This window comes from Scomber japonicus, chromosome 23, assembly GCF_027409825.1.
Source record: "Scomber japonicus isolate fScoJap1 chromosome 23, fScoJap1.pri, whole genome shotgun sequence".
In the NCBI taxonomy this organism is placed as follows: domain Eukaryota; kingdom Metazoa; phylum Chordata; class Actinopteri; order Scombriformes; family Scombridae; genus Scomber; species Scomber japonicus.
Window position 1 is genome coordinate 24,468,421 of NC_070600.1, and position 15,219 is coordinate 24,483,639.

General features: G+C 45.2%; 1 protein-coding gene across 1 annotated transcript; it reads right to left on the reverse strand.

The window, feature by feature from the left end:
- Window positions 1-281: 281 nt before the first annotated feature.
- On the reverse strand, window positions 282-2,548 carry LOC128385138 (shaker-related potassium channel tsha2-like). Its single transcript, XM_053343999.1, has one exon. The coding sequence runs from the start codon at window positions 2,350-2,352 to the stop codon at window positions 910-912; it is 1,443 nt and encodes a 480-aa protein (XP_053199974.1). The 5' UTR covers window positions 2,353-2,548; the 3' UTR covers window positions 282-909.
- Between the last annotated feature and the right edge of the window lie 12,671 nt (window positions 2,549-15,219).

Here is a 15,219-nt window from a genome sequence, read left to right on the forward strand (position 1 = left end):
CCACAACATGGTGGTTTTCTCTGTCTCTACACTTTCAGCCTGCGTCCTTTCATTCCTGTGGCAGACAATACAGAAAAGTCTGGAAGGTTGCTATAGAAACTGCATCCACTGACACGGGGGGTGGTAGGGGTGCAATGCTGCGTTTCATCCACACAGGGGCGCTGTCGGTTTGCAAATCGCTTGCATCTGATTCACAAGCAGATTAAAGCCTGCAAAATATAATATTTAAACCTGCACCTAATTAAAAAAGGGGGGGGGGGGTGTTTGAGCCCCGGGTCTTGTCTTACAGGCTGTTTGTGTTGAGTCGATTCTACTAAAATCTGACATTGAAGTCGTTTAATTTTAGGATAATCGATTCTTCCATCGTGCTGTCAGTTGAAATAACACATCACCTGATCCAACACTGAGCTCCAGCCAGCTTTGAATGGAAAATACATGAGGCTGAAATAACAGGTGCGCGCTTGTGTGTGTGTGTGTGTGTGTGTGTGTGTGTGTGTGTGTGTGTGTGTGTGTGTGTGTGTGTGTGTGTGTGTGTGTGTGTGTGTGTGTGAGAGAGACCATATTAACAACATCCACCATGTGCCTCTGTCTGCATCAGTCTGTATATTTAGACTACATTGGTCCTGTGGTGTAACTCAGCTTCTTCAAACAGACTGAAAAATCAAATGTAAACGTTCAACCTGCGACTCGGGCAACAAATGACGCCTTTACTAAGAGAAACATGACTACTGGTTAAAGTGCTACGATTGGCTTTAGGCTGATCTTTGACTCATGAAGCGCGTAATGGAAGACAGTTTCAGGAGGATAAATCATGTGAATTCTCTTATAATCCATCAACTGTTGTGATTTTTAAATGATTCCCGTTTGATGGCAGAAATAAGGAGCTCGTGAGTTTAAACTCAGATCAGATCATACATCTGTGAGCTTCCCGCTGTAAGCTTTGTGCGGGCTGCAGTTGGTGTATTTGATGGAGTCCGCGTCCTCGCTGTCCAGGTAGTCAGACTTGCACAGAGACGGTTTGCTCTCGCTCCTCTTGAACTCCCCAAACTGCGGCTGTAGCTGCCCGCAGGTCACGTGCGTGTACTGGAACTGCTCCTCGTGCTCCGTCTCCCGGTGGTAGAAGTAGTTGAAGTTGGAGACGATGACCGGCACCGGCAGCGCGATGGTGAGCACGCCGGCGATGGCGCACAGCGAGCCCACGATCTTCCCCCCGATGGTGACCGGACACATGTCCCCGTACCCCACCGTTGTCATGGATACCACAGCCCACCAGAAAGCGTCCGGGATGCTGCTGAAGCCCGAATCTGGGTCGTCGGTCTCCGCAAAGTACACCGCGCTGGAGAAGAGGATGACTCCGATGAAGAGGAAGAAGATGAGCAGTCCCAGCTCCCTCATGCTGGCCTGCAGCGTCTTCCCGAGGATCTGCAGACCCTTGGAGTGTCTGGACAGCTTAAAGATCCGGAAGACCCGGACCAGGCGGATGACCCTCAGGATAGCCAGAGACATGGCCTGCTGCCCGTTCCCCTGGTGCTCCGCGAGCTCCAGACCCAGTGTGATGAAGTACGGCATGATGGCCACGATGTCGATGGTGTTCATAATGTTCTTGAAGAAGGCGGGCTTGCTGGGGCACGCGAGGAACCGGACCAGCAGCTCAAAGGAGAACCAGATGATACACAGAGTCTCCACGATGAAGAACGGGTCTGTGAACGGGTTTGGCTTCTTTGCGCGCGCGGTTCCGTTCACAGCCAGCGGCTCGTCAAATGTTCTGGCTTCTTCTCTGAACTCCGGTAAAGTCTCCAAGCAGAAAATCACAATGGAGATGAGAATGACCAGAACGGAAACTATTGCAATCCCTCTGGCGGGTCCGGAGCTCTCTGGATACTCAAACAGGAGCCAAACCTGCCGCTGGAACTCATTGTCAGGCAGCGGGCGCTCTTCCTCCTTAATGAACCCCTCATCCTCCTTAAAATTCTCAATCACCTCCTCCCCCAGCTCGTAGAATTTAATCTCCTCCATGAAGATGTCCACCGGCACGTTGACGGGTCTCCTGAGCCTGCCGCCGGACTGGTAGTAGTAGAGGATGGCATCGAAGCTGGGTCTGTTCCTGTCAAAGAAATACTCGTTCCTCAGCGGGTCGAAGAAGCGCATCCTCTTGCGGGGGTTCCCCAGCAGAGTGGAGGGGAACTGGGCGAGGGTCTTCAGCTGAGTCTCGAACCGAAGCCCGGAGATGTTGATGACCACCCGCTCACAGCAGTCCTGGTTCTCGGCTCGCTCCGGGTCGTACACATCCTGGGCTGACAGGGCGGCCAGTGCCACAGTCTCATCCAGGTTCTCTCCGGGCACCACTGTCATCTTTCCCCCCCAGACAAGGGCGACACTCCCCGCTCCTCAGTCCTCTCAGTTCCCCCTCCGACACCTCCGGGTCAGAGTTAGGTACCAATCCAAGTACCTGTTTTTCTTTTTTTTCTCGGTGTCACGTCTGCGGGTGAGCTGGTTCCGATGGCATTTTTTTGTTGTTTTGTTTTTTTTTGTCCCCCCCCTCCCTCCTCTCCACGCTCACCTTCCCGTCCACGCGCTGTTGTAGTCTGGACTATCGGCTCGGCTGTCACATTCGCTGCATTTTAAGCAGGCTTTGCCCTCCCCGAGCTGACGTGTGGGGTGTGTGTGCACGCTCTCTCACTGAGGAGGAAATAAAAACACACACACACACACACACACACACACACACATGCACGCACATATGCTCAGGATGAATGTGATCCAGCTATTTAGAAACAAACACACGAGATATGATCCATTTAATGAGAAATCATGAAGGTGTTTTTTAAGAGTTTGCGTGCACAGAAAGTGTTGTGCGTAATGGACCTGTTGTCTCCGCTTGGCACAGGCTCAAGGTTATCACAGGAGTTACTGTTTATGGTGAAATATGATGTGATGTTTGCACATATGAGCATGCAGTGATGATGAAGACGTGAATGTGTGTTTGGAAACGTGAAAATCACGATTCATGTCATGCAAAAACGATGATTTTTCTTTTCATGCATAATCGTCGTTTTTTTCATTCATGATTTGATACCTGTAGCTCAGGGTTTCGTCTTCTTTCATTTATCCACCCTTTCATGCATCCACGGCACACACACACACACACAGAGGAGAAAGAAAGAGGGGTGAGGAGAAAAAAGGAGGCTCTGCAATGTCACGCCGCAGCCGCTTCCAGACGAAACCTCGCTGACGTCTCCACAACAGCCTGAACGCTGCTCAGCTGCTCAGCTGCTCCACAAGTTGTGCACGACTTGCAGGATCTGTCATGCCTGAGCTGTGTCTGCTGCAGGCATGGTGCACGCTGCATGGAAAACAAGACAGAGAAAAGAAAGAAGCTTTTTTTATTCTTCTGTCCGGCTTTTCTACGCAAAATGAGATCCAGCAGTTTCACAGCAACATGTCTCTGTATGGAGGGTAAACACTCCTGAGCTGTGCAACAAGTCAAGAGGAGAGAAAAAAAAAATAGCTGGATGATGGAAATAAGAGAGCGTTTCTGGGCTGCAGCTCAAGGCAGTGACGTGTTTTCCTAAAATAGCTGGATTTCTCCCAGGGCTGCAGGAAAAGTTTCTTTTCCCATGGAATGGCCCCAGGGAGCCGCAGGGGGAAAATGAAAAAAAGAAACAGAGAGAGAGAGAGAGAGAGAGAGAGAGAGAGAGAGAGAGAGAGAGAGAGATGACATGAGGAGGAAAAAACAGATTTGCATCCCGAATCAGCTCAGAGCAGCAGATACATGAATGTGAGAGTCATTGAGAAATGTTTAAAGCACAGCAGAGAGAGAGAGAGAGACAGAGAGAGAGAGAGAGAGAGAGAGAGAGAGAGAGAGAGAGAGAGAGATTTCATAATGATTCCTGAAAACGTGAAATAACAAGTGTAAGAAACAAACCGTGCAGACAAAAAGCAAAACAAAGACACACAAGCATCATAAATCCAGTTCTGTTTGAGAGGAATCAGCCAGAGATCCATTAAAGCTACAGGAGCTCATAATGTTATAACAACTGTTTTGTGTGTGTGTGTGTGTGTGGGGGGGGGGGGGGGGGTTGTGTTTTTTTTAGCATAAAACCTCAGTTATTTGTCTCTATTCTGAGTAACATGCATGTACATCTTCTTCTTTCATGCATTATTATCAGAGTGTAAAACAGACTTCAGGAATATGGACTAATATTATTTCTTTAGACAATAATATGAACACATGCAAGATGATTCAAATTCAGATGAGTTTTGAGAGTCGTCTGTTTTAATAGTGATGAGTCTGATATGATGAAGTCATTTGTCTCTCTCATGTTGTTGTTGCTCATCTTAAAGTGACTGAGCAGGTTTTACTCTGATGGAGGATCTGATCTGAGACATTTAAACTTTCCTCTTCAGCATATTTTATATTTAATAGACGAAAGGTTCAATAAAACATTATCTATGACAGTAACCGACCAATCCCAGTCTCCTTAAAGTGATCCTGATACCAGCTCCAGTCCTTCATGAACACATGTAGACTCACATCTCAGCTGCTGGACTGCTCTGAGCTCACTAACTCACTGACTCACTAACTCACTGACTCACTATCTCACTAACTCACTGACTCACTATCTCACTGACTCACTAACTCACTAACTCACTGACTCACTAACTCACTATCTCACTAACTCACTAACTCACTAACTCACTAACTCACTAACTCACTAACTCTCTATCTCACTAACTCACTAACTCACTAACTCACTAACTCTCTAACTCACTAACTCACTAACTCACTAACTCACTAACTCACTAACTCACTATCTCACTAACTCACTAACTCACTAACTCTCTAACTCACTAACTCACTAACTCACTAACTCACTATCTCACTAACTCACTAACTCACTAACTCACTATCTCACTAACTCACTAACTCATTAACTCATTAACTCATTAACTCACTAACTCACATTCACCACCACAGACGGGTCCTAGCTGCTGTGGCAGTGGACCAATCACATGCTACGTTACATCAAAGAACAGCTGCATTGATTGGCTGTGAGTAAGTCCATACAAATAGTCATATTTGTGGATCTGCCAACTACAACCCCCCCACCCCCCACCCCCACCCCCTCCTTTGCAGCTCTCTCCCACCAGATATTCACACTCACTATGTAATCACATTGTTATTTATCTACTGTACTATTACACTATGTAGTCACATTCATATTCATTTATGTATGTATTTATATTAGGGCTGTCAGCGTTAACACGTTAATCGTGATTAGATTAATGCAATCCATAATGCGTTAATTTTTTTTAATGGCATTTTAATGTTTTTGTCCCTTCTCCTCCCCCGTAGACGGCTCCTCTAGCTGTAGCGTTATGCTTTGAAGTGGCCTCCTGCAGTAAACCTACCGCGCTGATGGAAAGTAAGAGAGCTACTGGACTTTTGAACGGCTTGTTTAACTTTAAAACACTTCCAGACGCTTCAGTTGACAAGTCAAAAGTAAAATGCAACCTGTGTCAAACGGAGTTTAACTACCACCGGAGTACGTGGAGTTTGAGTTAGCACCTGTGAGTAAGTCCATACAAATAGTCATATTTGTGGATCTGCCGACTACAACCCCCCCCCCCCCACCCCCACCCCCTCCTTTGCAGCTCTCTCCCACCAGATATTCACACTCACTATGTAATCACATTGTTATTTATCTGTTGTACTATTACACTATGTAGTCACATTCATATTTATTCATTTATTTATCTTTGTAGAATTGAACTTCCACATCAATGTCAGCTGATTTATTATGTTTGATGAACTGTTAATGTTTTATGTGTTTTATGAGCTCTTACTATTCCTTTATTGTTTTTATTTATTATTATATTGTGTGTGATTACATTGTATTTTAATAACTGTGGAGCACTTCGGTTCAATTGAGGGTTTTTTTAAATGTGCTTTATAAATAAAACTTGACTTGACTTGTAAGGAGTCATTTAGTGCTTTGAAAGAAGAATTAAATGCATAATTATTGTTATTATTATTATTATTATTATTATTATTATTATTATAAATCAAAAAGGATTGATTTCAGCCTTAGAAGGACTTTGGTTTGGATCCTACTTGATATATCAGAAGCAGGAGAGGCTAACGGTCGTAAACATCTAGTCACGTGTCCACTGAGATGACACGCAGGACAGGAAATGACGTAAACGGACCGTATATGGTTTGTTATTGTGTGTTACGTTACGTGTTGGACTAAATACATGTTGACATATTGAGGAAAGTATTCCGGTTTTATGGAAACGGATTTCATATTTCAGCAGAATGGATACTTGGCGAGCTGTACAGAAAGTCCTGAGTCATAAGATGATCGTTGTGGATAAAGAGAAGACTTTGAAGGTATGTAGCATTATAGCTGTTAGCTTACTTTAGCTGAGTGGCTAGCCGTGCTAACCGCTAATACTATTACGGCTGTGAGCAACCAATATAAGTCGTGAGTGGTCTTGAATGAATCAGGAGAATCTAAGCTTTCTAACAATGTACGGCATGAGTATATATGTTTAAGGGTTGCTGTTTAAAACATTCAGAAGAACTTGTCGCTACCTCTCAACTTCCGGTCCGTCCCGTAGACGGAACAGCGTGTTTTAAGTGTCTGCAGTTCCGATCCTTAATGTTGGTATCTATAGCAACCATAGAGCAACCTGTATCTATAGCAACCATAACACAATCTGTATCTATAGCAACCATAACACAACCTGTATCTATAGCAACCATAGGACAACCTGTATCTGTAGCAACCATAACACAATCTGTATCTATAGCAACCATAGCACAACCTGTATCTATAGCAACCATAGGACAACCTGTATCTGTAGCAACCATAACACAATCTGTATCTATAGCAACCATAACACAACCTGTATCTATAGCAACCATAGCACAATCTGTATCTATAGCAACCATAGCACAACCTGTATCTATAGCAACCATAGCACAACCTGTATCTATAGCAACCATAGCACAACCTGTATCTATAGTAACCATAGCACAACCTGTATCTATAGCAACCATAGCACAACCTGTATCTATAGCAACCATAGAACAACCTGTATCTATAGCAACCATAGAACAACCTGTATCTATAACAACCATAGAACAACCTGTATCTATAGCAACCATAGCACAACCTGTATCTATAGCAACCATAACACAACCTGTATCTATAGCAACCATAGGACAACCTGTATCTATAGCAACCATAGAACAATCTGTATCTATAGCAACCATAACACAACCTGTATCTATAGCAACCATAGGACAACCTGTATCTATAGCAACCATAGAACAATCTGTGTCTATAGCAACCATAGCACAACCTGTATCTATAGCAACCATAGAACAACCTGTATCTATAGAAACTTATATACAGTCTATGGTTTTAAGAGGTTAAAGGTATAGAGTCCTGATACCAGCACTTCCATCCTGTGATCATTTTAATTATCGATCTATTATATGATCAATAAAAACAGAAAACAGTGAAAATACGTTTTAATCTCTAAGTAGTGTCTTCAAATGTCTCATCAACAGCTCAAAAATTAAAAAAATTTATTGATGATTTACTATCATATAATACAATAAATCTGGATGCATTAATATTTAGATTTCTTTTTAATAAATTGATTTAATTTAATTTATTGACTTTATTTGTTTTTCATAGTTTTCAGTGGTCAGAAACAAACTTGTTGCATAAAATCAAAGATCATGAAGCAACATTTCCAACATTTCTTTTAAATGTTTCATCATATCTGAAGTCTGACTCACTCTCAAATCCTGCAGACCACCGCTGCATTCTGGCACTACCTCATTTCCTGTGTACTGTGAGCTCATCGCTAGTACACACACACACACACACACACACACACACACACACACACACACACGTGTTGCTGTGAGGGGCTTTGTGGTTTCTTGTGATGAGGTCGTCTCATACCTGCAGATCAAACGCGTTAATTAAAACCTTTTATGAACAAATATTCAGCATCAGAAGAAAAGTGAAAAGTTCAACTCAGCAGTTTCACTTCTGCTTCTTTAACCCTTTACAAGCTGCTCAGGCTCAAATTTCACCTGTTTTTACTTTTAACAGCTTTAAAAAATCAGCTGATACACATTTTCTATTAGCTCTACTGTTCCTCATGTGACCCAGAGTTTATAAAAATGAAAATAAAATGAATGTTTTAAAAATGTTTGTGCAGCTGATTCACATTTTTAAATATGCAAATGTTCAAGTTTGATCTGTATTTATTTAAATAAATTCAAAAATCACCATTCAAACATGTTATATTCTTTATATTCTATATAAAATGTTCTTCTGGAGCATAAAATGAATCAAAGAGAAGGATTAATTAAACATTTCTTAATGACTGATGGGAGAATATATGAATGTGTATTAGTGTAGAGACTAATTATGAGGTTAATAAAGATTAATAAAGGTTAAAAAAGATTAATAAAGGTTAATAAAGGTTAATCAAAGATTAATAAAGATTAATCAAAGGTTAATAAAGGTTAATCAAAGATTAATAAAGATTAATAAAGGTTAATCAAAGGTAAGACAGAAAAACAGTTCAAGCAATGAAAGAAAACATACATCATAAAACTTTACAGAAAATAATTAGATTGCAATAAAGCATCAAATGTAAGCGAGCGTCTATGTTCCCCGATCACGGCTAACTCCGCTGTTAGCTCGACGGCTAACTCGGTTGCTAACTCTGCGGCTAACTCGGTTGCTAGCTCGGCGGCTAACTCATCTGCTAACTCGGCGGCTAACTGGCTAACTGTAGACGGGATCATCCCTATGTTCCCCGGTCACATACAAAGCGGGGAACATAGGGATGATCCCGTACCCCGTTGTGAAACTGACCGGGGATTTGGGTCGTCCTGGCACAAAGTGAAATAAGTCCAAATCAGCGACATGTTTTCTTCCTGAGTCTTGCTAGTTTTTAGCTGTTTTACTCTGGGCACGTTGAGCTGCTACGCACCGCGCATGCGGGTCAGTTTGATCGGCCGAAAACCGGAAATTACGACAGTGACCGACCGATTGGATATAAAACTGGCTTTTTTAATCGGCGGCCGACTGATCGGTGCATCTCTAAAAAGAACACAGGAAGGAAAGTGGTCCGGATTGCTCCCCTCAGCAGGCCGGTTCTGGCCCACGGGCCGCATGTTTGACACCCCTCTCTTTATAGAGTTCATATTCTGCACATCTCCAGCTCTGTACTATTATTCTGGGGCTCTACTGGAATATCTTTGCATCATCAGTCCTCCAGTTGGTGCCGGTCTGAGCCAACGCCGGCCTCGGCTTCCTCTGGTCCAGCTGACGGTGTGACATCATCGTCTCTCCTCTCATTATCTCTGTTATTTATTTTAGTCACGCTGAGCAGAACCATGTTTCTCAGCATCCAACGCTCGTATCAAAGCTCTTTATTTCTGTCCCAGTGCAGCTGCTCCATGGATTCATGGTTTCTGATGTTTCAGCACCTCTAACGGAGCTCTTCCACTAAACTGGTCCAGCTCAGCTCCACTCCACTCGGCTCGGCTTCTCCATCAGGGATCGTACCTGCTACCTGCAGCGAGCCGAGCCCATACTAAATGTGACGTCATCAAGGAAGGAAGGAAAGAAGGAAGGAAGGAAGGAAGGAAAGAAATAAGGAAGGAAGGAAAAGCAGGAAGAAAGGAAGGAAGGAAGGAAGGGAGGGAGGAAAGATGGTAGGAAGGAAAAGAAGGCAGGAAGGAAGGAAGGAAAGATGGAACAAAGGGAGGGAGGAGGGAAGGAAGCAAGGAAAGATGGAAGGAGGAAGCGAGCAAGGGCCGTTTCTGGCAGGCCGACGTCCCACACTAGAATCAAATCCGGCATTTTTAAATTTTTTGTGTTTGTGAGTTGCTATGACGACCCCACCAGTACCAGTAGGTACTATAGTAACAGAAAAGGTTCCTGGTACCGAGCCGAGCCGAGTAGAGCTAGAATGGGTAGAGAGGAAACGCTCCATAATACGACTGCTGACATTGATTTCTCTTTTGTCTCTATGGGAGCAGACTGGCACCCGTCACCTTGTATGAACATGTTAGAGGAGCCAATGATGCTAAAGGTGAATCATCTCCTCATGAGCCGGTGACATCACTCCTAGATAAAAGGTAAAATATTAAACTGTACCATCCTCCCGACTCTGCCGTGGAGATAAAAGGTAAAATATTAAACTGTACCATCCTCATCCCGACTCCTGGCTCCAAACAAAGAGCGTCTGTATGGAGACTGGAGGTCACATGGGAGGTCACATGGGCTCCAGCTCCTGATAGGGAAATCACCTGGAACCAGGTTCAAGGTTCTGGGAGCCGACGGAGGACTCTATCCAACCGTCAAACATCACACAGTCTAACACACACACACACAGTCTGACCCACACACTAACACACGAACACACACACACACTAACACACACTAGTGTTGCACGGTCTACCGGTACCCACAGTAGACCGCGGTGCCAAAACGCCACGGTGCCTACTATCATAATTTCTACACAGCGGTACTACCGGTGAACGCGGTGCCAGTGGGACTCGTGTGTGGCTTGTGAGCACAGCTGTGCCGCGCTCCTGCACAGCGGCGCTCGCTCCACGTCTCTTCTCTGCAGCTGCAGTCACTAAACACAGAGTCACGGCAGCAGCAGCCGACCTGAGCGTCATGAGAGCAGAGCTTCAGTAACAGAACTGGTTGTTCCAATAAAAACGAATTCTCCCGCGGCCAAACTGGAAAGCGCTTTTGTCAAAGTGACCACGTTAATGCATGCAGCGATCTAGTGATCTGGTGATCTAGTGATCTAGTGATCTGGGGAGAGGAGACATTTGGACTTATAACACGTTCAATATTCATAAACTTTGATAAATAGGCGAACAGCTCTGTGCAGCAGCAGAAGTACTTCACATCACAGAGCGTCTCCATGCTCTGGTCTGTCAGCTGCAGGAGAGAGAGTGTGTGTGTGTGTGTGTGTGTGTGTGTATGTGTGTGTGTGTGTCTGTGTGTGTGTCTGTGTGTGTGTGTGTGTGTGTGTGTGTGTGTGTGTGTATGTGTGTGTGTGTGTGTGTGTGTATGTGTGTGTGTGTGTCTGTGTGTGTGTCTGTGTGTGTGTGTGTGTGTGTGTGTGTGTGTGTGTGTGTATGTGTGTGTGTGTGTGTGTGTGTGTGTGTGTGTGTGTGTGTGTGTGTGTATATGTGTATATGTGTGCGTGGGGAGGATGTGCTGTTATCAGAGCGGGAGAGGAGTGTGTGTTTATATGATATATGTGTGTGTGTGTGTGTGTGTGTGTGTGTGTGTGTGCGTGCGTGTATATATGTGTGTGTGTGTGTTTATATGGTGTGTATATGTATGTGTATATGTGTGTGTGTGTGTGTGTGTGCGTGGGGAGGATCTGCTGTTATCTGAGCGGTTAGAGGAGCCTCACCTCATCCTGGTACTCATCAGGTCCGGATCCATAAAGCCGTTAAAGACGTTAGAGACGTTTGTGTGTCTTGTAATAATTATTAACCGCTCTGTAACAACTGATCAACCGCCACAAAGACTGAGACAAAGACAGAGAGTGTGTTAAAAAGCTTTATCAGCTTCAGGAGCAAAGGTTGGAGGAAATGAAAATGTGTCAGTTGGTCAGTTAGTGACTCATTCAGTAAGGTTTCATTTTCATGTATGTGTGTTTTTACAGAAGGAAGGAGAGAAGGACAGAGGAAAGAAGGGAGGAAGGAAGGACAGAGGAAAGAAGGACAGCGGAAAGAAGGAAGGAAGGAAGGAGGGAGGGAGGAAAAGAGGGAGGAAGGAAGGAAGGAAAAGAAGCCAGGAAGGACAGGGGGAAGGAAGGATGGAAAAAAGAAAAAAAGAAGGGAGGAAGGAAGGACAGAGGAAAGAAGGACAGCGGAAAGAAGGAAGGAAGGAAGGAGGGAGGGAGGAAAAGAGGGAGGAAGGAAGGAAGGAAAAGAAGCCAGGAAGGACAGGGGGAAGGAAGGATGGAAAAAAGGAAAAAAGGAAGGAGGAAGGAAGGACAAAGCCTCTCGTACTGTTTAACCCTCCTGTTGTCCTCAAGTCAAGGAAGGAAGGAAGGAAGGAAAAGAAGACAGGAAGGACAGAGGGAAGGAAGGAAGGAAGTATGAGGAGTGTTGTACAGTAGAGTATCTTCTTGTTTCTTGTTTCACCTACAAATAAAAAAAGGAAGGAAGGAAGGAAGGAAGGAGGAAAGGAAAAGAGGGAGGGAGGAAGGAAGGAAAGAAGGAAGGATGGAAGGAACAAAGGAAGGAGGAAGGAAAGGAGGAGGGAGGGAGGGAGGTAGGAAAGGAGGGAGTAAGGAAGGATGGAAAAAAGGAAGGAAGGAAAGAAAAGAAGACTGGAAGGACAGAGGGAAGGGAGGAAGGACGGAAAAAAGGAAGGAAGGACAGACAAACGGAAGGAAGGAAGGAAGGAAGTATGAGGAGTGTTGTACAGTAGAGTATCTTGTAACTTCCCCTCTAAATAAAAACCAGTAAAAACAACATTTTCCAAACAGCTCGTCCCAGAAACTATGAATCCAGATGTGTTCGAACACTCACTCTGCTCTTTATGTATGAGGGAGGAAAGGAAAAGAGTGAGGAAGGAAGGAAGGAAGGAAGGAAAAGAAGGACAGAGGAGGTCAAGGTGACTGCTCCGGTAATTTGAGTGACTCCCAGGAGCTGCGGAGCTGCACGCGTCTCCTGAGGATGCATTAGCAGATTACATGGTTCACTAGCAGAGACCCAGCATGCTGAGTGATGAATTCATTTCCTGCTGCTTCGGCCAGGCGGGAGGGAGGAAGGAAAGAAGGGAGGGAGGAAGGAAAGAAGGAGGGAGGGAGGAAAAGAGGGAGGAAGGAAAGAAGGACAGAGTAAGGGAGGAAGGAAAGAAGGACAGAGTAAGGGAGGAAGGAAAGAAGGACAGAGTAAAGAAGCAAGGAAGGAAGGAAGGAAGGAAAGAAAGACAGAGGAAGGAAGGAGGGAGGGAGGAAGGAAGCACGAAGGAAAGAAAGAAGGAAGGTCAGAAGGAAGGAGGGAGGACGGAAGCACGGAGGAAAGAAGGAAGGTCAGGAGGAAGGAAAGAAGGACAGAGGAAAGAAGGAAGGAAGGAACCACGGAGAAAAGAAAGAAGGAAGGTCAGAAAGAAGGAAAGAGGGAGGGAGGGAGGGAGGGAGGGAGGAAAGGAAAAGAGGGAGGAAAGAAGAAAGTAAGCAGGGAGGGAGAGAGGGGGGAAGGAAAGGGGAGGGAGGGAGGAAGGAAGGAAGGAAGGACGAAGGAAAGAAGGAGGGAGGGAGGAAAGGAAAAGAGGGAGGGAGGAAGGAAGCACGAGGGAAAGAAAGAAGGAAGGTCAGAAGGAAGGAGGGAGGACGGAAGCACGGAGGAAAGAAGGAAGGTCAGGAGGAAGGAAAGAAGGACAGAGGAAAGAAGGAAGCACGGAGGAAAGAAAGAAGGAAGGTCAGAAAGAAGGGAAGAGGGAGGGAGGGAGGGAGGAAAGAAGAAAGTAAGCAGGGAGGGAGAGAGGGGGGAAGGAAAGGGGAGGGAGGAAGGAAGGAAGGAAAGAAGGACAGAGGAAAGAAGGAAGGAAGGACGAAGGAAAGAAGGAGGGAGGGAGGAAAGGAAAAGAGGGAGGGAAGAAGGACAGAGGCAAGAAGGGACGAAAGAAAGAAGGAAGGAGGAAAGATGGAAGGGAGGCTGGAAGGAAGGAAGGAGGGAGGGAGGAAGGAAAGAAGGGAGGGAGGAAGGAAAGGAAAAGAGGGAGGGAGGAAGGAAGGAAAGAAGGGAGGGAGGAAGGAAGGAAAGGAGGGAGGGAGAGAGAGAGGGAGGGAGGGAGGGAGGGAGAGAGGGAGGGAGGAAGGAAGGAGGAAGGAAGGAAGGAAGGAAGGAACGAGGTCCAGGCCCCTGAGACAAACCACAGCACTTTGGACTCGGTTAATGGTGACGGACGGACGGAGGATGGAAGGAAGGAAGGAAGGGAGGAGGGAGGGAGGAAGGACAGAGGAAAGGAGGACTTGGTTAGTGGTGACGGACTCCAAATGTCAACCATCAGGCTGCCAGCTTCCTTCCTGTCTTCCTCCCCTCCTTCCTTCCTTCCTTCAGTCCTTCCTTCCTTCATTCCTCCCTTCCATCTGTCTTTCCTGTCTTCTTTCCTTCCTTCTTTCCTTCCTCCCTTCCATCTGTCTTTCCTTCCTTCTTTCCTTCCTTCCTCCCTTCCATCTGTCCTTCCTTCCTTTCTTTCTTTCTTTTTTCCTTATTTCCGTCCTTCCTACCTTCCATCTTTCCTTCCTGTCTTCTTTTCCTCCCTCCTTCCCTTCCTTACTTCCATCTGTCCTTCCCATTTCTTCCTTTCTTATATACTGTCTATGGTCCTTCCTTCTGTCCTTCCTCCCTCTCTTTCTTTCTTATTTCCTTCCTTCCTTCCTTCCTTCCATCTGTCCTTCCTTCCTTCCTTCCTTCTGTACTTCCCTTTCTTTCTTTTTTCCTTATTTCCTTCCTTCCTTCCTTCCATCTTTCCTTACTGTCTTCTTTTCCTCCCTCCCTCCCTCCCTTCCTTCGTTCCTTCCATCTGTCCTTCCCACTTCTTCCTTTCTTATATACTGTCTATGGTCCTTCCTTCTGTCCTTCCTCCCTCCCTCTCTTTCTTTCTTTTTTCCTTCCTTCCTCCCTCCTCTAGACTTCATTCATTGTTCAGCATGAAGGCTCCCAAACTTAAACATTGGGGTTGTGACAGCTGTTCTGATTTTTGTGTGGAAACTTATAATAGTACAACTCCTTCCTTCCTTCCTTCCTTCCTTCCTTCCTTCATTCATTCCTTCCTTCCTTCCTTCCTTCCATTCTTCTTTCCTTCTTTCCTTCCTTCATTCATTCCTTCCTTCCTTCCTTCCATTATTCTTTCCTTCTTTCCTTCCTTCCTTCCTTCCTTCATTCATTCATTCATTCCTTCCTTCCTTCATTCATTCCTTCCATCCATCTGTCCTTCCTACCTCCCTTCCTTCTTTCCTTCCTTCCTTCCTACCTTCCTTCCTTGCATCTGTCCTTCCTTCCTTCCTTCCTTCCTTCTGTCCTTCCTTCCTTCCTTCCTTCCTTCTGTCCTTCCTTCCTTCATTCATTCCTTCCTTCCTTCCCTCACTCTTTCTTCCTTCCTTCCTTCCTTCTTTCCTTCCTTCCTT

What these genes read in the sequence shown, in the direction of transcription:
- LOC128385138 (XM_053343999.1), bottom strand. Translation starts at nt 2,352, where the DNA reads ATGACAGTGGTGCCCGGAGAGAACCTGGATGAGACTGTGGCACTGGCC.